This window comes from Pseudorca crassidens, chromosome 16 (assembly GCF_039906515.1).
Source record: "Pseudorca crassidens isolate mPseCra1 chromosome 16, mPseCra1.hap1, whole genome shotgun sequence".
Lineage (NCBI taxonomy): Eukaryota > Metazoa > Chordata > Mammalia > Artiodactyla > Delphinidae > Pseudorca > Pseudorca crassidens.
The window spans coordinates 36,661,273-36,688,090 of NC_090311.1; the positions used below are offsets into that span (position 1 = coordinate 36,661,273).

Sequence of the window (26,818 nt, forward strand, 5' to 3'; positions counted from 1 at the left end):
AAAGATCCATGGGATCTTTTTCCCACTAAAGGGACCCAATGATTGAAGAGTTTTGAAACTGAGAAAGTTGAGATCCAGGGCCATGAAAATTAAGTTCAAATTCATAAATGAAAAAGCACTGATCCTGAATTCTAGTGCTGTTTCTGCATTTAACTAGCTGGGTGACTGGGCAAGACACGTCCCTCCTGTGTGCCTCAGTTACATCATTTTCAGAAAGTGGCAGTAAGGTGTTTAGGCGGATAAGGAAACTAAAGCTAAAGAGAGATGAAGAGGCGCTAAATACCGTCCCCTAGGTGAGAGCTGGGTGTCGGCTCAATTCTGATTCAGGAAGTGCTGACCCACCCCTAGCGCTGTGAGCTCCCCAGGTCCCTCAAGGATGTCCTCTGTGTCCATCTCCACTAGGGAGCCTGAAGTGTACCAAGGTGACCTGGGACATTTAAGCAAACTCCATCAAAGTCTCCGTCCCTCCTCTTGGGTAGTGCCCTGGATTCCAGAAAGTTACTCAATCTGTGTTGGCCACGAGCAAGTGTGTTTCTCAAGTTTCTGAACTGAGAAAGGTCATATCTTATTACGGCCAAGATAAAGAAGCCTCTGCTCCTTCAGGAGGTTTCTGGAGCCTAATGAACAGACTGGTGCAGGGAGCAAGTTTGGAGTATTTGCCTAACAGCCTGGCCATCTATAAAAGAAAGTATTATATAGCCTGCCTTCTATTTCCATGCTCAGTCTTGGCCAAAGTGAAGACAATTGAAGACAGATCTCTTCCTGTAGCCCGTCTGTCAGTAAGTGATATGCCCTGATCCTTCCAAAGTTTGTGAGGATGAATAGGTTTTATCACTCTCTTTCCTAAGCATTCATTCTCATTCAACAAGTATTTATCATACTCTATCAATGCAACAAATACTGTTATGAACAAAACAAAGCCCCTGCCTTCCTGGAGCTTATATTCTAGTGCAGGGAGATGGTCAATAATCAAAAAAGTGATTATGGAGTATATCAAATGGCAATAAGTGGGGAAAATAAATAGGTAAGGGGGATAGGAAGTGCTGGACAGGTCTTTGTGTGATGAGGTAACTTTGGAGTAGGAACCCGAAGAAGAAATAGAGCAAACCAGGCTGGTATGGGGAAGAGTTAGGGTTAGTAAGTGCTAAGGCCCTCAGGTGTAATGTATCCAAGCTCTTCCCTTTCCAGAATGGGAAATTGAAGGTGCACACTAAGTTGTAAAGGATCAATACATACTACTATACTATGTAGTAAACAATCTGACAAATAATAAAGCAGTGTATATACATAGCTGTAAAGTCCTGTCGTTGTTATATAAAATCACTCTTTTGAGCATAATACAAGTTTGCAGACATGTATTTTAAAAACCCGAGTAACTAGGGCTATCTAAATGATGTTCAGCCGACCCTGAATAGTTAGCAATTGTTATGTCTGATGACTGTGTCCTTTTCATATATAGTAAATGTATTTAAATCCTTAGATAATGTTAATTAGTCTTCATCAATTTTAGAATGTACAAGAAAGAGTTACAAAGCCACGAGACAAGCATTAAACTAGACCCCTGTGTAGAATACTTCCAGTTGAACAAAGCTGCATTTCTTTCTTCCTTTTTCTTTCTTTTTTTCCTTCCTCCTTCTTCCTTTCCCCTCTTCCTTCCTTCCTCCCTCCCTCCCTCCCTCCCTCTCTCCTTCCTTCCTTCAACATTTTAGGATCACTGTCACAAACAAATTTCTGCCTGGCAAAAGTTTGCCTTCAAAATTAATGATTCAACAAAATGGAACACAAAAGACAAACTTAAACAACATATGCTCCAAGAGATTGGTAGGCCAGTGAAGAATCCTACAATTTGAGAGAGTGGTTCTCAAAGGGGAGGCTCCCATGTGGTTGTATATCAGGGCACTTAATCCTGTAGAGTTCATCGAACTTTGTGTTTCTCCCCACTGTCTATGTTCTGCGAGTGTTGTTTTAAATAACCTACCAGAATATTTTATGTACCAAATCTAATATTTTCATCCACAAGGACACTTCCCAACTTCAACAGGAGTCCTATTTAGAATGCAAAGTATTCTAATGATAGAAAATTTTTAGAGAAAAGTCATCCCTTTTGTCCACTTAGCTCTTCATTACAAGAGATACTTTTCCTTGTAAGTTTTGTTCGGTTCAAGACTAACATTTATTAGAAGTTAGAAGTGACTCTTTTCATTTTTTAGAAGAAAACAAATACCTACCGTCTAAACAAGCAGGATATAACAACAATCTTACTGGGTTTACATGAGATTTAGGGAACAGTAAAAGATTCTCTTATAGTTTCACTACATTTTTTTCAAGGTGTGAGGACTTAAGAATTGGCCTTCATTAAGCCAGAAATCTCCAAGGACACAACCGAAAAAAGTTAATAATGGTGGAAAAGTCATCAGGAGGGGATAATAAGGTAATTGTGGATGTGTGAAATTCTAAATCTAAGTAGACCATTCATTATTAGCTGGGTTCCTATTATTAATCCAGGAACTGATTTGTGATATTGCAGGAGCATAAGCTTTGTAGATACCGTCATCCTACACTTCATTCTGGCTCGACCCTTTTGGCCATTCGTGTACCCCTTTTATCACTGGGTGCCAGGAGGAAGAAGCCATCTTTGAGGTTTTGTTATTTTTCTCACTCACGGAACACATTTGAAATTTCTCTCTCTCTCAGGTCTCAGTTAGCTGTCCTGTGTGAGGAGAAAAGAGCCCCGAGTGTAATTTATAATTCAGAGTCAACCATTTTATATGCAAATTGTTCTTGGTTTAGTAAGATAACCTTTTCTGCCACTTCCATTATGATTTATGGAGCCAGGGTCAGCAAAAGCACCTTGGGAAGTGTGGGGTATCACACAGATGCGTATTTTATTCATTTTGTGCAAAACGATTTGGTGACTCATTTCTCAAGCACAGGAGAGTGATGGGACTGGTTTGGGGTAGGTCCATAGAGAGTAGGTATGGGACCTCCTGGGATGGTTTTTACCAGATTTATTTACTCAGCTATTTATTTAGTTACTTTTTAAGTTTATCTTATTGAAGTCTAGTTGATTTACAATGTTGCATTAATTTCTGCTATACAGCAGAGTGATTCAGTTATACATATATATACATTCTTTTTCATATTCTTTTCCATTATGGTTTATCACAGGGTATTGAATATAGTTCCCTGTGCTATACAGTAGGACCTTGTTGTTTAGCCATCTTATATGTAATAGTATTTATTTTGGACAGACTGAAGCACATAAGGAGAACCTCTTAGAGTTGTATCCTGAACATGTGTTTAGAATCCATACTTTTTCTAATTTCATCATACAGGGAATCACTGAATTCCTTTGAGAAATTAGAGTTTTCGGTTTGGAAATGATGTTTCCAAATGTATTTCAACTTGAGATAAGAAGACCTGAATTATTTTACTTCTTATATAAAATGCATGTATAACTCATGTTTCCAAAGCATGTTCACACAGCCATCTCACTGGATTCTTGAAAACAGCCCTGCAGGTTAGCCAAGACAGCTGCTATTGGGGAGAGTATGTGATTTTATTGAAGGCCTGTTGTCACCGTACTGGAGTGGGGTCATGCATTAATCCCAGCTCTTCAGCTCCAAAGTCTCTGTGGTCCTAGGACTAACAGCGTCAGCATCACCTGGCGATATTGTTAGACATGCAATCAGAAACTCTGGGAGTGGGACCCAGCGATCTGTGATTTAACAAGCCCCCCAGGTGATTCTGATGGCACCTAAAATTTGAGAACCCCACTGCACCCATGCTTGCTTGGGTGACTTTGGGACTAGGCAAAGCAAAGTTAGTTTATCATAGTAGTAGTTTGAAAAAAAAATTACTTTTTTTACTTTATTTCTTCCCCTACTTCCGTTATTTACAGAGTTTGAGTCTTAGGGCAAGTTTGGTTTGTTGGTGTTAAGTTTGGGGAATAGTTTAAGCTTAATGATTTAGGAATTGGCAGAACTCATACTTTCCAAAAGTGCTCAGGAGAGTCACAAGCAGTGGGGTGCTGAAATCAGCTCCTACTGGTTCACGAGAGCCCATTGTGTGCATGAGAGCGCATTGTGTCTTCCCAACGCTGTGTTTAGTGACATCGTGTTGGTAGCTTGAAGTTGGCTATGGTGGGAGTGATTATACCATGGAAATTGGTAAATGCTATAAACCAGGGCATTTGCTCCCAGAGAGCTGGTTGTTAAACATTTACCAGCACGCCTTGGTGACAAGGTTATGTTCACATTAGCTGAAGCTTCATCTGCATGTTTGCTGGATCTGATGGTTTTTTTTTTTTTTAATTTAAAACTAGCTGCCAGCGTTTAAAAATTGGAAGTTTTCACATAAAAATCTGGGTTTCCAGCTCTTGAGAAATAGAATCATTTGGCAACATTAAGCCCTTATTACCACATGGCAACAACGGGCTGCAGTGAATTTTAAATACGTGTGGATTGTCTGTGGGCCACAATCCCCATCATTCTGTTACTTTAACATTTAGTCAAGGAACTTCACTCCTCTATTGGCTCCTGCAGCATTTGCTTTTGTTACCCTGGTATAAAGAAAACTAAACCCAAAGAAAGAGTGTTTCTCCATAGCTGGGATCTGAACATCCTGTCCAAGTAATGATTTGACTCATCGCTTACACTTGGGAGCCTGTCTGTATTCCTGGATGGAAAAGACCTTTGAGGGAGGTCTCCATAGGTCTCCATGAAAGCGACTAATATTTCTGTTTCCCTGTTTGGGGATGCATGACCTCAGGCTTCAGAAATATCCATCCCTCAGTGAAATGTTATAGAAGAGATGTTCGTTTGCTGCTAGCACTTTATTTGAAAGTGATTTTGAGGGGAAAGGTGAGATCTTTCCCTTCAGAGCAAAGCTACGTGCTCTGTTTACTTGCCCTGACAGGTGTTTCTTTTTCCCGAACATAGTTTCAGGATGTCCCCTGAACAGACGGTGTCACTGTTCGTGTTTGTGATGTTGGTTCTGGGCACTGCTGTCAATATTGTTGATGGACCTCCGATTAATTTTTAAGCAGGTGGACCTATGGCCCCAAGACTGGGTGATGAAATCGCTACTTTTCAGTTTGTGGTGATCCAGGAGGGGACAGTTTTCCCTGTTCCATTTAAGAAACATTTATTAAGCCATTATTATGGACAGGCCTTTGAGCGTGGTGCTCAGGGGCACCCACTGAACCAAAAACGAGCCAGAATGTGACCCACGCTGTGAGCGCGTTGGAAGACGTTGATAGGGCCAGGGAATCCCGGAGGATGAGGAGGTAGCGTTTACACGGCTGTGTCACTAGAGTGTTTAGGTCTCCAGATAGCCTTATACCTATAGTATTACCCCCTGAACACGTGAATCATGACATGCATCTCACCCAAAAGTTCCACTTGGTGAAAAATGAAATGTTCAAAATCACTCATGAGATAGATGAACTTTATCACCAAGTGTCATTTAGAACGATTGTTTCTGCGTATCAAGAAAACGTCTAGTGCTCGTTTCGGCGGCACATATACTAAAAATTGGAACGATACAGAGAAGATTAGCATGGCCCCTGCGCAAGGATGACACGCAAATTTGTGAAGCGTTCCATATTTTTAAAGATGTTAAAAAAACCCAAAACGTCTACCACCTTGCTGGTAACCTATTCTAACTAATTCTGCTCTGCAGGTATAGCTTCAGTGGATTTTTGTTGAATGGGACATTCAGGTGAGTGATAAAAAGTCAAAAGTTTTCTTCTAGCTGTTAACTTTTATAATGAAGATGATGCTTTTGGGGCAAAATATCTAAGTATAGTAGTTGTGTAGGTGGTTTCCAGATCCCAGAAGCAGGACTCATTATGAATGAAGACAAGAGAAGAACAGCGCGTTATCAGGAGGCGTTTGCTAGTTGTATCACTTAGGGAAAATTACTTAAGCTCTATGAGCCTTAACCATAGAGTTAGGATAACAATACCTCCTCATAGGGTTTTTGTGAGAATTAAATGATCTAGTACAGGTGCGTGGCATATAGTAAATATAAGTACCAGTTATTATTTTCTTAAAGAGATTTTTTTAATTTAAATTAGAACTTAAAAATGATCTTCCATCATTGGCTCAGTTTCATGTTGGTGAATGTTAGATTCTTTTTTTTTTTTTTGGACCAGCAGTAATATCACTCTTGAGGATCGTGAATAAACTTTTGAGGATGCAAAGTACCCATCCTCTGCTAAGGCTAGCCCTCAGCCAGCTTATTCCCCTTTACTTTTTTCCCCCGTACCTAGGAGAATAGGAATTTTTGTTTCATAGGAGCATGAAAGGACACTCTGGGACCACCTCAGCTATTAATAAAAGAGTCAATATTTTTTGAGTCCTTTGCACTTGCTAAGCCCTGTGTTAACATTTTACATATATTATTATCATGTAACCTTCACAATACTGCACTGTGGGTATTATTCCCATTTTACAGAGGAGGAAACTGAGACTTGAGAAGTTAAGTAACTTGCCCCACATCCCTCAATTAGGTAAGAGTGGGAGTTATAGCTTTCAAAGCCAGGTCTGTCGAACTCCAAAGCCCAGGCTTGGGAAAAGGAGAGTTGGGCTGTGTGGGCTCAGAGGAGATTGTCCCCAGCTCCCAGGCTCACATGCCTCCCTCAGGACTCCGTATCCTGCCAAGAAGTGTAGGAGCCTTTCTGCTTTCAGAACATTTCTCACTTGCCTCACCCTGAGGTATGCTGGGTGAGTGCTCTAACAGTCCTGTGACTGCTCTGACAAATTACCACAAACCTAGCAGCTTAAAACAACGGAAATTTACTCAGTCATAATTCTGGAGGCCAGAGGGCCGAAATCAAGGTGTTGGCAGGACCACACTTCCTTCAGAGACTCCTGGGCAGAATCCATTCTCTGCCTCTCCCAGCGTCTGGTGGCCATCGGCCTTCCTTGGCCTGTGGTGCAGTTCTCCAGGCTCTGCCTCGCGTCTTTACACGGCCTTCTCCTCTGTGTCTGTCAGATCTTTCCTGTGTCTCGTAAGGAAACTGTCAGTGGACTTAGAGCCCACCCAGATAACCCAGGATGCCCTCTGCATCTCAAGATTCTTCACTGAATCACACCTGCAAAGACCCTTTTTCCAAATAAGGCAGCATTCACAGGTTCTGAAAATTAGGACATGGACGTAACTTTCAGGGGCAACCCTTCTGCCTACCCCACGTGCTAGTGGCTTCCTTGCCAGCTATCAGGTAGGGTCCTATCTCTCAGCAGGCACCGTGAGTAGACACGACATCCGGTAAAGGCTGCCTTTCCAGTGGAATGACTGGTTCTCAACAAGATTTCACAGCGTGGTGCTTGAAGGATGTTTCCATGCTTTTCCTGTTCATGACACATGTTAAGTTCAGCTGAAAGCTTCCGGGGGCTTCCCCTGAGGTGGTAGTGGTCTCTCTCACAAGGGTTCCTTCTCTTTCAGATTGCTGACCTTCAGCTCCACAAACTGGACGAACTGGACTGTCTGATTCAGGGCCTGCTTTACGTTGACTCTGTTGGCTTCAACGGCAAGCCGGAATGTTACTATTTTGAAAATCCCACAAATCCCGAATTGTGTCAAAAAAGGCCGTACTGTCTGGATAACCCGTACCCTATGTTGCTGGTGAACATGGGCTCAGGTGTCAGCATCCTAGCAGTGTACTCCAAGGACAACTATAAGAGAGTTACAGGGACCAGGTAAACGTGGTTTCCACTAGAAGAACCTTTTTGTGCTTAAACCCAGGCCTCTTCCTTGAAGACCACTTTCTGAAAAGGTTATTTATATTTAATACATTTTTAAAAGAAAGATCTTACCCTCCTCAGCCAACCAAAAACGATCTATTGGATATGTTACACAGGGTGATTTATAGAAAGGTTAATAAAACACAGCCTTGGTTGGAAACTGGTGAGGTTGTGGGAAAAAGTGTTGCACATAGCAGAAATTTTCCCAAAGGCAGACATATTAAGTGCCAGGTGAATGGCAGGGACCACACACACAGTAGAATCCAGGTGGAAGGTTGCTTGGGATGGTCAAAGAGGGCTTCTTTCTGGAAGTACCTTGGTGCCTAGCACAGGAAGAATTGCTTGAAATAGTCGTTCCAATCAGTGAGCCAGATTGGGTTTACAAAGAGTGTTTTTTACCCTCAGGTAAATGCTCCAGCTGCAAACTGGAATAGTCAGCACACCTCACAGGGAATTTGGGAGTGCAGTGGACGGGAAAACAGCCCTGCAACTAGAGCAGAGCAGAGTACCATGTTTCTTAATGTACACACTCCCCAAGGGCACGTGGGCTCAGCTTCCTGTTAATGGGGATTCAACACGGGAAAAAGACCCAGGGTCAGAAGTCTTTGAGAAATTGTAGTATAAACAAAATTAAACAGGTTTTCCTTACTTATAAGAAGATTTGGTATGAAGTGTTTCTTCAACTTATTGGAACACAGAGCCCAGTTTTGGAAGAACAACTTAAGGAACTAGTGTTGTGTGCTTTGAAACATGGTATTGAAACCCTTGTTTTTGATAGATGAAGATATCACGTAACTTCTCTGGGCCTCAGTTTCCTTGTTTGTGCCATGAAGTGAGTGAGTTGTTTCTTAGTTTCTACAAGCTTTTCCAGTACTGAAATTCTGCAGTTCTACTCACCCGTTAGGAGGAGAGCACTGCTTTTCTCCTGTATTGACATGACTTGTGATGGGTTCTGCAGACATCAGTGGTTCACCACTGGGGAAGGGAAGATTGAGGCCCCCAGGGGACGTTTGGCAACGTCTGGAGACATTTTTTGGTTGTCACAACTGGAGGTGCAATGATAATGGCATCTAGTGACCAGAGGTTAGGGACGCTGCTAAATATCCTATAGTGCATTGGTCAGTCCCCCACAGCAAAAAGTATCAGGCCCCAAATGTTAACAGTTAGCGGTGTTAAGAAACCACACATTCTGACTGATCCTGCTTGTGTCCGGAATATAGGCTTTGGTGTGTACGTTAATTGCCGCTAGTCAATACATTTTCTCACTGACAATACAGCACTAACCTTACTTGCTCACATGAGAATCACAACGGGCCCCATGGCCTCATTAGGACGGTCAGAACTGTCCGAGACAAACGAAGAATTCGGCTGAGCTGGTTTTACCTTGAGAGAGTGATCTCCTGAGAAAGGTATAATTTTTAAGGTATAATTTTTAAGAAACTACAAACTGCTTCCCCAAAGGAGCCATTGAATTGGTACAGCTAGTCTCAAGGTAACAACAAGCTAAACATTTTCCAGAATTAGAGATATTTATAATTTTGTTCATTAACACTTAACAAATTCATGAATTATATCACAGGTACGCTCTCTCAAACTTGGGGGTTCTAAGGATCTGGGTTGTCTTTGAATAACAAGCCCAATTGTGACGTTTGATATCTGTCACATGTGCAATAATGCCTGTCCATTCCAGTTACTGGTAAATGCCAGTTAATGATCACTGATTCGCAACATCAACAAATCCTGTGTGGGTGCCCCAGCTTCCTTACAAGCTCTCTTTAACCAGTAGTTGTGGAAAGGTGCTACAGGAGAATGAAGGTTCCTAGAGAGCCCTTTCTGGGGCTGCCACAGGTGGGGGAGGGGAATGAAATATCAAGTCTCTGGGCCCCAGATCTTGTCCGACCAGAGTTGTTCTGCCAAAGGTTTTTTTTGATCCAAGTTAGAAAACCACTGATCTAAACTAGAGGCATACCTCGGAAATACTGCAGGTTCCATTCCAGACCTCCGCAATAAGCGAGTATCGCCATAAGGCGAATCACAAATTTTTTGGTTTCTCAGTGCATATAAATGTTGTGTTTACACTGTACTGTAGTCTATTAAGTGTGCACTAGAATTATGTTTTAAAAACGTATATGCCTTTATTAAAAAATGTTATTGCTAAAAAATGCTAACCATCATCTGAGCCTTCGGTGGGTAATAATCCTTATTGATAGTAGCACCAAACATCACAGATCACCATAACAAATAGAATAATAATTTTAAAATTTGAAATATTGGGAGAATTACCCAAAATGTGACACAGAGACACAAAGTGAGCAAATGTTGTTGGAAAAATGGCACCGATAGACTTGCGGATGCAGGATTGCTGCAAACCTTCAATTTGTAAAAAATGCAATATCTGCAAAGCGTAATAAAGGGCAGCACAGGAAAATGAGGTGTGCCTGTATTTTGGTCAGCAGTGAACATCCGTGTGTGGAATACACTTTGGGAATCACTGATTTAAGCAAAGGCTTCAGTTTTAATTTTGTTACTCCTACTGTGATAGCTATAACTCTAGGTTTTTTGTTATTCTCATATACCCTATTTTCCCATTCAGCATTTTTATTTTTAGGAAGCCACATCGTTACAGGATATCCGTTTTCTTTTAAGCATGTGATTTTAAATGGTTTGTTTCAGTGTTATCTGTACCTTTACTGCATCCTAGATTAGTAGCAACATTTCTGTTGACCAACTCCAATTTTATTATAGAAGTCAACTGAAAAAACAGAACTTAACAGCTAACATTGTTAGAATGTGTAATCTATTAAAAGAGGAATGAAAAGAATTTTAAAACTTCAGTGAAACGAACAGTGCAGCTCATTTCATTCTTTTGGAATCAGTTTTAAGGGCATGGATAATTAAGTAATTGGATTCTTCTACTTCTTCCGAAAATTCCTCACTACAAGTTGGTTGGGTTTTTTTAAAAAAATGATGTTTTGGTCTCTGATTTGCTGAGAATCTTGCTGTGTGTCTGCTGAAACAAACATGTATCTGATTATGAGAGAATCACTAGACTAGAGAGTGGTTAGCAGGTTAAGGAGGTCAATAAAGTGCTCTTCTGCAACCGTGCATTCTTTCCTCCTATCTGCAGTACTCCAGCTGTGCCAATCCATGCTCGCTTTCTCCATTCAACTCCGATTCTGTCTGGAGTCACCTGTCACTTTCCAGTCATACAAAGCGCATGTCCTTTTTCACTCATACCAACACATCAGATGATGAGTTGCCTTCTTTCTAAGTCAGCCAGTGTCTTCAGGTGCCTATGTTTGGAGTTGGTTGTTGAACACCTTGATGAATCCAAATACCTGATATTCAAAGAAAGGTTATTAGTGTGGATGAAAGGTAGGAACTAGAAATGTGAGCCAAGCCTTTTAGAAGAATATAAAGAGAGAAAACAAGGCAAATTCAGATGACACGCAAACCAAAAAGCGTTCCCATTAAACCACGCTAGCTTTCTAGGGTAGACTGAAACTAACGACGTCGCATGAGGTGCCCTGTTAAATGTAAATGAAGACAAACTTTCTTAGAGGGAATCCAAACTTTCTACTGTGACTGAGGTGTCAAGGCAATAATGCCCACAGAGCTCTTTTTGTCCTGTGGTACTGCACCTACAGTTTGGATACGGTGACTTGTGCCCAGCTACCTAATTTTCCACGAGGACCCATCATTTCAATCAAGTATGTATTTTTGTAAGAATCACTATTTAAGAAATATCACAGTTAGTCCTTAGATGTGATTTAAAGAACCGTGTGTCTATAATCTGGTGCCTTCTTGGTAACAGTTATTGACAGTCAGTATAATTTACCCTAAATTTTCTTTTTTCAAATTTAAGTTTTAAAAATAACCTCGATCTCAACTTGAATTTTCTCTTAAAAGCCGGTAGCCAAACACATGTGGAATTCCCAGGGCTAGCAGCTCTTGAGGCTTCAGAACAAATTGATGTGCATTTGCTCTTCTGTCTAGTAGGTAAAGAGTAAGGCCCATTCATGGCCATATCAGTGCTCTTTCCTGCCAGGAGCTCACTGGTGACAGCTTTACTCTGAATCTGCTTTACTTCCCCTCAGGTAACTTTGATATTAATACACAATTGAGTTCACTTTCAACTATCATAATTGGTTTCTAATTTTTTCTCAAAAGACTATTTTAGAAGAATTTTCCCCCAAACAACTGAAAGCTTTTAAAACATGGTTTGAGCATTGAAACCATTTTAAGATCTTTGTTACTATTCTTTGACTATTGGGTGGTAAGTAAAGTACTAATAACCTTTTCTAGAGTTTACTAGAAAAAAATCCAATATGAGATCCATCGGTGGTTTCCTTTTTGAAATTTTTGAGGAGCTTAAATGAAATTATTTCTGCTAGAGAAGCAAGGTCAGATGAAAGATACAGCTTGGGGGCCAGCTATTCCGCGCAGCATCCCAGTTCAGTTTTGTCACCACAGAGTTTGTCTCTATAGATATGAACTGTGCTTCAGGTACACACAGTTTCTTTTTCTAAGTATTTGTTTAGCTACATATGTTTGTATTTTTTCTTTTTAATAGAGGTCATTTCTCTGGTTATTTGCTGCTTTCAGACCACGCAAATAAGGGAGATAGATCATGATTTGGCCCCATTTTATAGGTGGGAAGATTGCATGAAGCACTTAGGTCAGTGGCTAGTTCAAGGTCTCACAACGGAAATCAGTGAGAGTCTTTCTCTGGTTTTGTTCTTAAACTTCAGGGCGAGTTTTCCTTGATGTTTCTTTTAGTCTCTGCCCTCTTTTTTTATCCAATCTACCCTAAAGCTCTTTTTCACCCAGCACTTTGATTCAAGTGCCCCTTTGTTTTTCTTCTGTTCTTATTAACCCATATTAGTGATATTGATGTAGTTGGGGACTTGGATGGGCATCTCTTAAAGTAAAACTTAAAAAATAAACCTTATTGTTCCTTCAGTCTTGGAGGTGGAACATTCCTAGGCCTATGTTGCTTGCTGACTGGTTGTGAGACCTTTGAAGAAGCTCTGGAAATGGCAGCTAAAGGCGACAGCACCAATGTTGATAAGCTGGTGAAGGACATTTACGGAGGAGACTATGAACGATTTGGCCTTCAAGGATCTGCGGTAGCATCAAGGTAGAGACTAAGTAGCTAGGAGCAGTAGCGATTAAACACAAGGCAACCTCTCCACCCTGGCTGTTCATTTAGTTGTTGTTTTTTTTAAATGTCAACCCACCAGCCTGGTGCAAGGATCTATGGTATTGGAACTCAGACTTGATCTCCTGCCCTTGATGAAGCACTGAGTTGTTTAGCTCTTGTTGCTTGTGCTTAAAATAAGGCAGCTTTGAAAGAAGGTTCTGGAAAACTGCAACAGTTTCCCCCGTTCCATTCTTGTCCAGATATCTAGAGGCATTTAAATTTTTTTTTTCCCCCCGTTAATAGCCATGCTACTTTGTCCCTATTAAGAAAAGGGCAGCCAACCATTCATACCGTAACCCTGTCTGCTTGTAAACCATGGTAGCCAAATCAGGTCATTTGAGCTCAATCAGAGTTATTCATAAAGCTTTCCACAGTACTTTGGTGGAAGCATGGGGCCTGCCTAAGGATGATTTTGAACACTCTCGCTACTATTTCCAACATAGCTTTGGCAACATGATGAGTAAGGAAAAGCGAGATTCCATCAGCAAGGAAGACCTCGCCCGAGCCACCCTGGTCACCATCACCAACAACATTGGCTCCATTGCTCGGATGTGTGCATTGAATGAGGTAAGGCCTTAACCTAGGGAAAGCCATGTGTCATTCATAAACATCGTTTGGCAGTGCAATAACTGTTGACCCTCACAAAACCACAGATCCTTAGGAAACCTGCCCTTCCTCGTAGTCACACCTGGTAGGACATGAGGGGCGTGTGTTGCGGGGAGGGACAGGAGTATGTTTTAGTTTTAAGTAGGCACTAGATGATGACAAACAAAACCATCTAACTGTGGAAACATGGTAAAAATGACAATCTATACCATAAGCTCTCCAACCTCATGGACACACACCTAATGAAGGCTGGCGAAAATCTCTCTGCATCCTTGCAAATAATTGCAGGTAAAACATTCCACTTGCAATATTCGATATTCTCTCTGCTTTCAGCTTCTTTACAGTGTTGCCTTGTGGCATGGAGTTCAAGCAGCATTGTACAGGGCTATCAAAGCACAGAGAGCTTGCTACAGCTGGGGCCAGCCAGAGCCCCAGGCACAAGAAAGGGTGGACCTGATGACAGACCAAGCTTTGGTACCATGTGTTAAAACACCGCAAAATTCCTTTGCAAAGAATGGAACCCTTTTCTGAAATACAAGATGTGTAAAGTAGGTGTGTAATACAGCTGAGTTGTATTAGGAAGACAAGAGGGGGCATGGAATAGGTAATAGTAGAAGAAGCACTAAAGAATCTAGTAGCATCAGTAGTAGACTTTTTTTTAATATAAATTTTAAGAGAAATATGACATACCTACAGAAGAGGGCTCAAATCACAAGTGTACAGCCTGACGAATTTTCACACACACACACACACACACACACACACACACACCCCCCTAATACCCACCACACAGATCAAGAATTAGAACATTACAGGTACCACAGAAACCCTTTCCAACCCCCTTCTAGTTGAATAGTGGACTGTTAAACAGGCTATGAGGCAGTCTTTATAATAGGTGGATGGCAGCCCTTCCTTTGAACTCTGGGGTTACAAGAGAGACATCCTCCTTTCACAATATTTTTTTTTTCACATCTTTATTGGAGTATAAATGCTTTACAATGTTGTGTTCGTTTCTGCTATACAACAAAGTGAATCAGCTATATGTATACATATATCCCCACATCCCCTTCCTCTTGAGCCTCCCTCCCACCCTCCCTATCCCATCCTTCAAGGTCATCACAAAGCATCAAGTTGATCTCGTGCTATGCAGAAGCTTCCCACTAGCCATCCATTTTACATTTGGTAGGGTAAATATGTCAATGCTACTCTCTTACTTCGTCCCAGCTTCCCCTTCCCACCCTGTGCCCTCAAGTCTGTCCTCTACGTCTGCATCTGCATCTTTATTCCTGCCCTGCCACTAGGTTCATCAGTACCACTTTTTTAAATTCCATATATATGCGTTAGCATACAGTATTTGTTTTTCTCTTTCTGACTTACTTCACTCTATATGACAGACCCTAGGTCCATCCACCTCACTACAAGTAACTCACTTTCGTTTCTTTTCATGGCTGAGTAATATTCTATTGTATATATGTGCCACATCTTCTTTATCCATTCATCTGTCGATGGACACTTAGGTTGCTTCCATGTCCTAACTATTGTAAATAGTGCTGCAGTGAACATTGTGGTACATGACTTTGAATTATGGTTTTCTCAGGGAATATGCCCAGTAGTGGGATTCCTGGGTCATATGGTAGTTCTATTTTTAGTTTTTTAAGGAACCTCCATACTGTTCTCCATAGTGGCTGTATCAATTTACATTCCCACCAACACTGCAGGAGGATTCCCTTTTCTCCACACCCTCTCCAGCATTTATTGTTTGTAGAATTTTTTTTTTTTTTTTTTTTTTTTTTTTTTGCATTACGCGGGCCTCTCCCGCTGTGGAGCACAGGCTCCGGACGCGCAGGCCCAGCGGCCACAGCTCACGGGCCCAGCCGCTCCGCGGCATGTGGGATCTTCCCAGACCGGGGCACGAACCCGCATCCCCTGCATCGGCAGGCGGACCCTCAACCACTGCACCACCAGGGAAGCCCTGTTTGTAGAATTTTTGATGATGGCCATTTTGACCGGTGTGAGGTGATACCTCATTGTGGTTTTGATTTGCATTTCTCTAATGATTACTGATGTTGAGCATCATTTCATGTATTTGTTGGCCATCCATATGTCTTCTTTGGAGAAATGTCTATTTAGGGCTTCCACCCATTTTTGGATTAGGTTGTTTGTTTTTTTGATATTGAGCTGCATGAGCTGCTTGTATATTTTGGAGATAAATCCTTTGTCAATTGCTTCGTTTGCAAATATTTTCTCCCATTCTGAGGGTTGTCTTTTCATCTTGTTTATGGTTTCCTTTGCTGCGCAAAAGCTTTTACATTTCATTAGGTCCCATTTGTTTATTTTTGTTTTTATTTCCATTACCCTAGGAGGAGGGTCAAATAAGATCTTGCTGTTATTTATGTCATAGAGTGTTCTTCCTATGTTTTCCTCTAAGAGTTTGATAGTGTCTGGCCTTACATTTAGGTCTTTAATCCATTTTTAGTTTATTTTTGTGTATGGTGTTAGGGATCATTCTAATTTCATTCTTTTACATGTAGCTGTCCAGTTTTCCCAGCACCGCTTACTGAAGAGCCTGTCTCCATTGTCTATTCTTGCCTCCTTTGTCAAAGATAAGGGGACCGTATGTGTGGAGGTTTTCTCTGGGCTTTCTATCGTGTTCCATTGATCTATATTTCTGTTTTTGTGCCAGTACCATATTGTCTTAATTACTGTAGCTTTGTAGTATAGTCTGAAGTCAGGGAGCCTGATTCCTCCAGCTCCGTTTTTCTTTCTCAAGATGGCTTTGGCTATTCACGGTCTTTTGTGTTGCCATACAAATTGTAAAATTTCTTGTTCTAGTTCTGTGAAAAATGCCATTGGTAATTTGACAAGGATTGCATTGAATCTGTAGCTTGCTTTTGGTAGTATAGTCATTTTCACAATATTGATTCTGCCAATCCAGGAGCATGGTATATCTCTCCATCTGTTTATGTTATCTTTGATTTCTTTCATCAGTGTTTTATATTTTCTGAGTACAAGGTCTTTTGCCTCCTTAGGTAGGTTTTTTCCTAGGTATTTTATTCTTTTTGTTGCAGTGGTAAATGGGATTTTTTCCTTAATTTCTCTTTCTGATCTTTCATTGTTAGTGTATAAGAATGCAAGAGATTTCTGTGCGTTAATTTTGTATCCTGCTACTTTACCAAATTCATTGATTAGCTGTAATAGTTTTCTGATAGCATCTTTAGGACTCTCTATGTATAGTATCATGTCATCTGCAAACAGTGACAGTTTTCCTTCTTCTTTTCCAATTTGGATTCCTTTAATTTCTTTTTCTTCTCTGACTGCTGTGGCTAGGACTTCCAATACTATGTTGAATAATAGTGGTGAGAGTGGACAACCTTGTCTTGTTCCTGATCTTAGAGGAAATGATTTCAGTTTCTCACCATTGAGAGTGATGTTGCTGTGGGTTTGTCATATATGGCTTTTATTATGTTGAGGTAGGTTCCCTCTGTGCCCACTTTCTGGAGAGCTTTTATCATAAATGGTGTTGAATTTTGTCAAAAGCTTTTTCTGCATCTATTGAGAGGATCATATGGTTTTTATTCTTCAATTTGTTAATATGGTGTAGCACATTGATTGATTTGTGTATACTGAAGAATCCTTGCATCCCTGGGATAAACCCCACTTGATCATGGTGTATGATCCTTTTACTGTGTTGTTGGATTCTGTTTGCTATTATTTTGTTGAGGATTTTTGTGTCTATGTCCATCAGTGATGTTGGTCTATAATTTTCTTTTTTGGTGATATCTTTCTCTGGTTTTGGTATCAGGGTGATTGTGGCCTCATAGAATGAGTTTGGGAGTATTCCTCACTCCACAATTTTTTGGAAGAGTTTGAGAAGGATGGATATTAACGCTTCTCTAAATGTTTGATAGAATTCGCCTGTGAAGCCCTCTAGTCCTGGACTTCTGTTTGTTGGAAGATTTTTAATTACAGTTTCAATTTCATTATCTGTGATTGGTCTGTTTATATTTTCCAGTTCTTCCTGGTTCAATCTTGGAAAGCTGTACTTGTCCAAGAATTTGTCCATTTCTTCCAGGTTGTCCATTTTATTGGCATATAGTTGCTGGTAGTAGTCTCTTATGATCTTTTGTATTTCTGTGGTGTCAGTTGTAATCTCTCCTTTTTCATTTCTAATTTTATTGATTTGAGTCCTCTCCCTTTTTTTCTTGATGAGTCCCTGGCTAAAGGGTTATCAACTTTTTTTATCTTCTCAAAAAACCAACTTTTAGTTTTATCGATGTTTGCTATTATTTTCTTCATTTCTATTTCATTTATCTCTGCTCTGATTTTGTGATTTCTTTCCTTCTACTAACTTTGGGTTTTCTTTGTTCTTCTTTTCCTAGTTGCTTTAGGTGTAAGGTTAGATTGTTTATTTGAGATTTTTCTTGTTTCTTGAGGTGAGCTTGAATTGCTATGAACTTCCCTCTTAGAACTGCTTTTGCTGCGTTCCATAGGTTTTGGATCGTTTTGTTTTCATTGTCATTTGTTTCTAGGTATTTTTTTTATTTCTTCTTTGATTTCTTCAGTGATTTCTTGGTTATTTAGCAGTGCACTGTTTAGCCTCCATGTACTTGTGTTTTTTACTGTTTTTTCCTGTAATTGATTTCTAATCTTATAGCGTTGTAGTCAGAAAAGATGCTTGATACAATTTCAATTTTATTAAATTTTCCAAGCCTTGATTTGTGACCCAAGATGTGATCTATTCTAGAGAACGTACCATGTGCACTTGAGAAGAAAGTGTATTCTTCCACTTTCAGTTGGAATGTCCTAAAAATATCTATTAAGTCTATCTGGTCTATTGTGTCACTTAAAGCTTTTGTTTCCTTATTTATTTTCTGTCTGGATGATGTGTCTGTTGGTGTAAGTGGGGTGTTAAAATCCCCCAGTATTATTGTGTTACTGTCAATTGCCTTATGTATTGAGGTGCTCCTATGTTGGGTGCATAAATATTTACAGTTGTTATATCTTCTTCTTGGATTGATCCCTTGATCATTATGTAGTGTCCTTCCTTATCTCTTGTAACAGTCTTTATTTTAAAATCTATTTTATCTGATATGAGTATTGCTACTGCAGCCTTCTTGTGATTTCCATTTGCATGGAATATCTTTGTCCATCCCCTCACTTTCAGTCTGTATGTGTCCCTAGGTCTGAAGTGGGTTTCTTGTAGACAGCATATATAAGGGTCTTGTTTTTGTATCCATTCAGCCAGTCTGTGTCTTTTGGTTGGGGCATTTAATCCATTTACATTTGAGGTGATTGTCGATATGTATGTTCCTATTACCATTTTCTTAATTGATTTGGGTTTGTTTTTATGAGTCTTTTTGTTCTCCTGTGTTTCCCACTTAGAGAAGTTCCTTCAGCATTTGTTTTAAAGCTAGTTTGGTGGTGCTGAATTTTCGTAGCTTTTGGTCGTCTGTAAAGCTTTTGATTTCTCTGTCGAATCTGAATGAGATCCTTGTTGGGTAGAGTAAGGTTGTAGGTTTTTTCTTGGTTGTAGGTTTTTCCCTTTCATCACTTTAAATATGTCCTGCCACTCCCTTCTGGCTTGCAGAGTTTCTGCTGAAAGATCAGCTGTTAACCTTATGGTGATTCCCCTTGTATGTTATTTGTTGCTTTTCCCTTGCTGCTTTTAATAATTTTTCTTTGTATTTAATTTTTGATAGTTTGATTAATATGTGTCTCAACATGTTTCTCTTTGGGTTTATCCTGTATGGGACTCTCTGCACTTCCTGGACTTGATTGACTATTTCCTTTCCCATGTTAGGGTAGTTTTCGACTATAATGTCTTAAAATATTTTCTCAGACCCTTTCTTTTTCTCTTCTTCTTCTGGGGCCCCTATAATTCGAATGTTGGTGTGTTAAATGTTGTCCCAGAGGTCTCTGAGACTGCCCTCAATTCTTTTCATTCTTTCTTCTGCTCCCTGGCAGTTATTCCCAACATTTTATCTTCCAGCTCACTCATCCATTCTTCTGCCTCAGTTATTCTGCTAGTGATTTCTTCTAGAGTATTTTTAATTTCAGTTATTGTGCTGTTCATCATTGTTTGCTCTTTAGTTCTTCTAGATCTTTGTTAAACATTTCTCGTATTTTCTCCACTCTGTTTCCGAGATTTTGGATCATTGTTACTCTGAATTCTTTTTCGGGTAGGTTGCCTACTTCATCATTTATTTGGTCTTGTAGGTTTTTACCATGCTCTTTCATCTGTAACATATTTTTGTCATTTCTTTTTTTTTTGATTGGTGTGGCTGTATTCCTGTCTTACTGGTTGTTTGGCCCGAGGTGTCCACACTGGAGTTTGCAGGTGGTTGGGTAGAGCTGGGTCTTGGTGTGAAATGAGGACCTCTGGGAGTCCTCACTCTGATTAATATTCCCTGGGGTCTGAGCTTCTCAGTTAGTCCAGCGGTTTGGACTTGGTGCTCCCACCACAGGAGCTCAGGCCCAACCTCCAGCCTGGGAACCAAGATTCCGCAAGCCACATGGTGTGGCAAAAAAAAAAAGAAAGAGGAAAAAAAAGGAGCAGTTCAATAACAAAGAATAAAAAATAAAATAAAATTAGAAAGATAAAAATATATTAGGAAAAATAAAAATATAATTGAAACAAATGCAACAAGGTAAAACAAATCCACCACAGAAAAAATGAAAAAAAGAAGGAGGGGGAACAAGCCAAAAGGAGCAGAATAATAACAAAGTATAAAGAACAAAATAAAATTCCAAAAATAAAAGAACTGTTAGAAAAAATGAAAATATACAAGGTGAAACAGAACCCCAATCTAAAAGAGGAAAAAAGAAAAAAAATAAAAAGCCTTGGCTATGGGGGGCAGAGTTTAGGCAGGGGGTGGAACTTAGGCAGGGGCGATGCTCAAGCGTGGGGTGGGGCCTCTGCTTAGGACCTGCGCAGAAGGGGAGAGGCAGCATGTCCAAACGGGAGCCTCTGGAGTGTGGAGTTCCAGAGTTTGGAGGTAAGGCCCTGGGTGAGGGTGTGCGGCTGGGGTTTATGCCCAGCGTGTTGGAGGGGGTCTCAGAGGGGGTCTCCGAGTGCAGAGGCAGGGCAGTGGCTGGGGGTGTGGGGTGAGGCTTGGGCTCTGCAGGGTAGGAGGGAGGCTCCAGGGCAGAGGATTAGGCCTGGGAGCCCAACAGGCTCCCCAGTGCCTCAGTGGACAGGGAAAGCACTGGCCACGTTCCCTTCCCTTCCTCCATGCCTACCCCCACCCAGGGTCTCCCCTGTCCCTGCTGGACCCCTAATCGTGGGCCCACCTCCCACCCCTCTACCCAGGGAAAATTTTCACAGTGGTTAATGGGTTCATGTATTGTTAAAGCTTCAGACAGTTAGAAGGCGATGTTCCCAGACCCTGGTTGCTCTTGATAGACTGAACAGAATAATGCCAGCTCCCAAGACTCCCTTCCCTTTGATATGAGTGACCATAGCAACTGGCTCTGTGAGTGAGTGAGGAGTGAGCAGTGTCTGTGTGGCAGATAGGCTGAGCTCAGTGTGAGGGGTGTGTTCAGAATACAAATCTGTATCCGCGACAACAAAAATATAAATGTATTATTTGTTATATTGTAACCCACATACTGACCAAACAGGATATTTCACCATATATCCTAAAGGTAGAGACTGGGTATTGTTTCTTTTTTGTATTCCCAGTGTTTGGCACAGAGCATCCTGACCACAGTTGTTAGATGAATAACCATCCCATAGCCATTTAATTTATTGAGTTGGTTGGGAGTTCCCTGGTGGCCTAGTGGTTGGGGTTTGGAGCTGTCATTGCCATGGCCCAGATTCGATCCCTGGTCGGGGAACTGAGATCCCATGAGCCACGTGGCATGGCCAAAATATTTTTTAAAAAAAATGTTTTTAATAAATAAAATTTTAAAAATAATTTATGAGTTGGTAATAATATATTTTATAGTTGGAAGTTTGGGGGATTTAAGGAATACACAGGCAAATTTAGATGAACTCCAGTTTTAATTTCATATGTGAATGTTGGGAGCTGAATTTCATATCAGATCTAAGGCAGCCTAACATAATACCTGTAAATGAGCCCAGTATTAGTCTCTGCCTCCCCCAGCCAAATTCTCCCCCTCATGTTCTTGTGGAATGCATTCTGAGGTTTGTTTAACTTCATCTTGGAAATCCTGAAATAATTCCACTTAAAAAAAAAAATTCACTCTGCAAGGTCCTGGAGTACAGTGATACACAGCACATTGGGTCTGTTGCTAAATGTTATTTTTATGTCATGGTTCCATTGTTCTTTCTTTTTTTTTTTCCAGAATATTGACAGAGTTGTGTTTGTTGGGAATTTTCTCAGAATCAATATGGTCTCCATGAAGCTGCTAGCATATGCCATGGATTTTTGGTCCAAAGGACAGCTAAAAGCTCTGTTTTTGGAACATGAGGTAGGTTGAGTTCACATGGACTTAATTGTCCTACATGGAAGTTTTTGGGTTGTCTAACATATGAGCGGGTTCCTTAGTTTGCATTTATGCAAAAGATAAGGAAGAACATTATATAAAATGGAAGCTCTATTATCCAACAATCAGGACTAGTAGATGGTTAATTTAAAAAAACAGAAAAAATGTTTAAATGATTAATCATGGAAAAATATCTTCCTACTTTTACCATTCTATTTTAATATAAAATGTATAAATGTTCATTCACTCACCAATTTCTTGATGTAGGATCAAGACCTATTTTTGAGCATGGGTTCTGCTGATCAGAGCTTTGTAATTGTCTCTTTTTTTCCATAATCCACAAGTATTATGCAACTTTTATGATATCTGGTTTGTTTCTTTAAAGTAGATCAAGAAATTAAAGATACTTATGAAGCAATTTGGTTGCAGAGTCATTCTAGATTTTCCCAATCTTTCATAGGTAGGATCTACCTAAACAGAGGGCAGTGGTTTGTGACTACTTTTTTCAATCTTTGTTTCATTTTTTTCCATTTTTATTGAGATATAATTGACATATAGCATTGTATAAGTTTAAGGTACACAACAATGATTTGATATATGTATATACTGTAAAATGGTTATCAGTGTAAGTTTAGTTATCGTCCATCACCACACATTGTTACATTTTTTTGTCCTTGTGATGAGAACTTTTAAGATCTACTTTCCTAGCAACTTTCACTTGTTAACTAGCTTTTTAATCTTTCTCAAGAATTTAACTGGATTTTCAAAGAGGTGACCATTCATCTTGTACTCTTTTTATTGGTTTAGGTGGCATATAATTACATTAGATTATTACATTAACAATCAAACTGTCATAAACAAATTTGAGGATAAACACAGGTGACTCTTGGCAAGTAAACAACTTCGCTGGTGAGAACAGAAGTGCTTGGGCTGCTCCGAGTAGCCTGGTGGCCTTGAGAGGCTGGTGTGCTAGCCATTAGGCAGCCTGTTTACAGAAGAAGTGGAGCGCTCCGGTTAATGCAAAGGGTCCCTTATATCCAGTTTCTACACTAATACAAATCGGAGGTTTCTAAAACTGAGTGGGGAGCCCTCATCTCTTCCCACCTCTTCTATTCCCCTTTAAAATCAATACTGTAGAGAGCAGCTGTTTATCACGGGAGGTACCCAAAGCCTTGGGTATATTGCAGCAGAAAGAACATTGGGAGAACGAGTGTCATAAATTTTAATTGTAATGAATAACTACTGTGGCATTTTTCTCATCTCCAAACTGAATTATTTATTTGAAAAGTTGCTGATGCATTTATAAATTATTTAGAGCTCTCTAAGCCTATGTTTTGTTTTATTAAAGCATCTAAAACAATACGAAGTTAAATACCAAATAGTTAACTATTTAACTGTACTAAAGAAAGTTTTTCTTTTTGTCTTTTTAAGGAGGCTAAGGCATGAAGCGATATAACTTTTTTATGGGGGGCGAGGGCAGTGGAGTCTCAGAATTTTCACTCCCCCTCCTCCAACCAGAGCAGCTCCTTTTTTATCTGCTTAGTTACCGATTTCCCTTGTAAGATTTTGTTTAAAAAAATAATTAAAATGAAAAAGAAGACCACTCTTCTAGCCCATCTGGTGTTGCCATATTTAGCGATTAAAAATCTAGGACACAGTTGTTTTACCTGGCATTTATCTGGCAACCCTAAGTTTAGATCCTCTTGGACTAAGGCAGAAAACAAAGCCTGGAAGCCGTCAGGGATTAAAAGCCATCTACAAGGGCACACAGGGAGTTAGTTGATGGTAAGATAAGGAAAAAGAGCCAGCATTTGGGGGAAACCTACTTCTCTGGATAAAAAAGCATCCCTTTGTACAATCTTGGGCCTCTGTGAATGATGGCTTTGGTTTGTTACTAAGTATCATAACCCAGTCTCTATGGCCGATGAAAGTAGAGCAATTTTATGTCTCCTTGTAGGTGTTTCTCAGAAATTTCTCTACCTTCTTAGGTTCACTCTCACTTAGGCAGGTCTTCCTGGAGGATATTATGGAGAGAGGACTTTTGGGAGGTGCTGGTGAGGTGGCCTTCCTGCCCTGCCTGGAGTCCTCACTCACTCAGTCCCACTCACTCCACTTATGTAAGTGTGCGTCTCCTAAGAGAAGTAGTCTAGCCAAGCCGTTGAGAGCACAGGCCCTCACTGACTTGGAGACCTTAGGCAATGACTCTACCTTTCCATTTCTGTTTTAGCTTTTGTGGAATGGGGTGATAATATTATTTGTCTCATAAAGTTACTGTGACGATTAAGTGAGGAAATCCATGTACATTTCTAGCATATAGTGAGCCCTCAGAGGTCAACTGGCAGTGGAGGCAAAGATCCTACCATGTAGTGTTCTGCCAGATGCCACCCATTTCGCAGTAAGTAACTGTTGAGTCAGGCAGATACCAGAGGAGGAGAGTCTCTTGCCTTTTGGAAACCAGCTTCTCTAAACATTTCCATTTTTCAGCTTCCTTCATTTTCACAGATACGTGAGCTTTTCCTTTACAGATGAGCAAAGGGAAACTGGAGCTGATTTAGATGCCTTTCCGGGATCTACTGAGGGAAGCTTAGAGCTATACCTTGTGAGACATTACAACTTTGAAGTCAGATAGATTTGCGATTGAACCCTGGCACAACTCATGTGACCTTGAAAGGGTAATTTACTTTATTACCTCCCATTTCTCTTCTGTGGAATGGGAGTAATGTGAATTTTGCCATGACAAGGATTAAAATGAAATAATCCTAATCCTAAAAATCCTAAAAATTGTCAACACTGATGTAGTATACACTGTGGGGCCAGATATTTTTCTACGCACTTTACATCAGTTAATTTATTTAATGTATATAAACAAATAGATATCCAATGCATTTATTATTATTATTATTATTATATCATGTTTCATGCCAGAGGTCAGGTTTTAAGTTTCTTGTATCTATAGCATTAGGGGGCAGCATTCCTCGAATTATGAAAAACAGTAGGTATTGGACTAAGGTTCAGAGATAATCGTACAGAAGTTTTCTCATTGTTATTGTAGGGTTATTTTGGAGCTGTTGGGGCACTGCTGGAACTGTTCAAAATGACTGATGACCAGTAGAGATGGGACAGGGATCCAAGCTCTGTGGCTGGAGAGGGTGAAAGCCACTGTGGGACGGAAGCCAAGCCATTATGGCAGATGAACCTGCTGGATTTGTAAATAATTAAAATCCTTCTAGCTGATCTTTTCTCTTGGGTTTTGAGCTTATGATTCAAAATGGGGAATACAAGAGTTTTTTCTGTATACTGTATTTTTTAAAAAAATATTTGTGCAGCGTGGCCAAACCTACCAATCTTATGCATTGACTTTGAAAAATGATATGATGTTTAAGAAGGACCTGATATGTAAGTGCTGTTTATTTTTCTTCTGGGGTTTACTGATCAGTGTGGTAATTTTAACTTCATTTAGTAATTACTCTAGGAGATTTTACCTTGACTTATATTTTTCATGACGTTTCATGATTTGCTGTTGGTTTCAAATGAAACTACAAATCTGTCATGTTTTACTGTGAACACTATTTTGTTTGTTTGTTTACCTTTTTGGGTCTCGTTTTTTCTGTTTGAATGTCTTAGGGAAAAAGAGAGTCCTTCCCCCTGTTTCTGTCCTCAGATGACTCCCCGTCCCCCCTCCAATACCGTTCTTTAATGTAATTGTTCATATTAATCGAGGTGCTGACCAACTCAATACAAAGTTAAGCACGAGATCTAAAGCTCTCAAAAGTGCCCTTGAAGAGAAAACTCTGAAAAAGTGTTCATGAATTTAGTGAGTCTGGCAAAAGTTGAAAATTATATGCAATTTTGTCGTATCCCTTATGAACATATAGTGTTGCGGTAGATTTATTTTATGTTAGGTTATGTTAAATTGAAATGTTCTCTGATGAGGTGTCCTCATCCATGCACAGCGTATGAATGGCAACAAATCCTTGTGCAAGATATTGGGATTTACAGGGGAAAGTCTCCCGGTAGATTAACTGTTCACGTTGGGATGTTTAGGAGAAGTCATGGGTTGAGATGTCATGTGGTAATATCTGTGTTTTGTACATGTATGTAGCTAGGAGCTTTGTAACAAGGCGTCTTAAATAATAATAAAGTTGTTTTTTATTTGAAATATTTTAAACTGTATTTCAATCCCACTTTCTAAAATTAAAAAAAATTATTATACTGATCTATATATTTTTTTTGTTTGAAAGATATCATTGGGACTGATGGGTAACTTTCAAATGAGAGTCTTATACAATACTGAAACACATGAGATCTAATGATTTAGAACTAATTAATCTTTTGAATTGAGCATATTGCTGAAAGGGATTTTTGAAGGACAGTACAATTGCTCCATGATGAAACTTTCCTTCTCTGCCTCTGGGCACTATCTTTAATTTCCATGTCTTCAAGTCTTGAAGAAGTTGATGTTAATGGAAGTATTCACTTGTCTGGTTGAAATAAAGCCTGTTTCTGTTGTGATTTTTTTTAGTGTATATGTTATTTTCATTTCTTAACCTTTATGTCCATCTTATCTGCTTTTGTATCATAAAATGAATATGTGTTATACTTTTGCTACTCTACATTTCATAACTTGAAGCTTTCACATAAGCATGGTAAGGTCCAAAACACTGTGTCTTCAGTTGAAGCTGTAGCCCTATGCAGGGTTTTTTTTTTTTTTTTTTTTAATGTAGCTTTATTGTTCTTATACAACTAACTCCTTATTCCCAAAAGATCACTACTATATTTTGTTATTCTGAAAGAGTTCCAAAATTTGGTCATC

The 26,818-nt window shown here is 39.8% G+C and overlaps 1 protein-coding gene, 1 long non-coding RNA gene and 1 other non-coding gene across 16 annotated transcripts in view; 2 read left to right on the forward strand and 1 right to left on the reverse strand.

Annotated features, from left to right (window-relative positions):
• Positions 1-26,517, forward strand: part of PANK1 (pantothenate kinase 1) — a 111,569-nt gene extending 85,052 nt beyond the window's left edge. For 11 of the 13 annotated variants that reach the window (XM_067710057.1, XM_067710053.1, XM_067710051.1 and 8 more), the window contains 5 exons: positions 7,450-7,703; positions 12,712-12,888; positions 13,395-13,518; positions 21,865-21,990; positions 25,058-26,517. In XM_067710057.1, the coding sequence (XP_067566158.1) occupies positions 7,450-7,703; positions 12,712-12,888; positions 13,395-13,518; positions 21,865-21,990; positions 25,058-25,117 (741 nt within the window). In that variant the 3' untranslated portion in view covers positions 25,118-26,517. Of the gene's footprint in view, positions 1-5,705; positions 5,722-7,449; positions 7,704-12,711; positions 12,889-13,394; positions 13,519-21,864; positions 21,991-25,057 lie in introns of those variants that run through there. The other 2 variants (XM_067710059.1, XM_067710047.1) reach the window with 2 other exon arrangements.
• LOC137209519 (U6 spliceosomal RNA) lies at positions 5,504-5,611 on the forward strand. The gene has a single exon (XR_010936075.1). It is a non-coding gene; the product is annotated as a U6 spliceosomal RNA (small nuclear RNA).
• Positions 22,767-26,818, reverse strand: part of LOC137209013 (uncharacterized) — a 41,821-nt gene continuing 37,769 nt past the window's right edge. For both annotated transcript variants that reach the window (XR_010935864.1, XR_010935863.1), the window contains exon 3: positions 22,767-22,990. This is a non-coding gene — a long non-coding RNA (uncharacterized lncRNA). The remainder of the gene's footprint in view (positions 22,991-26,818) is intronic.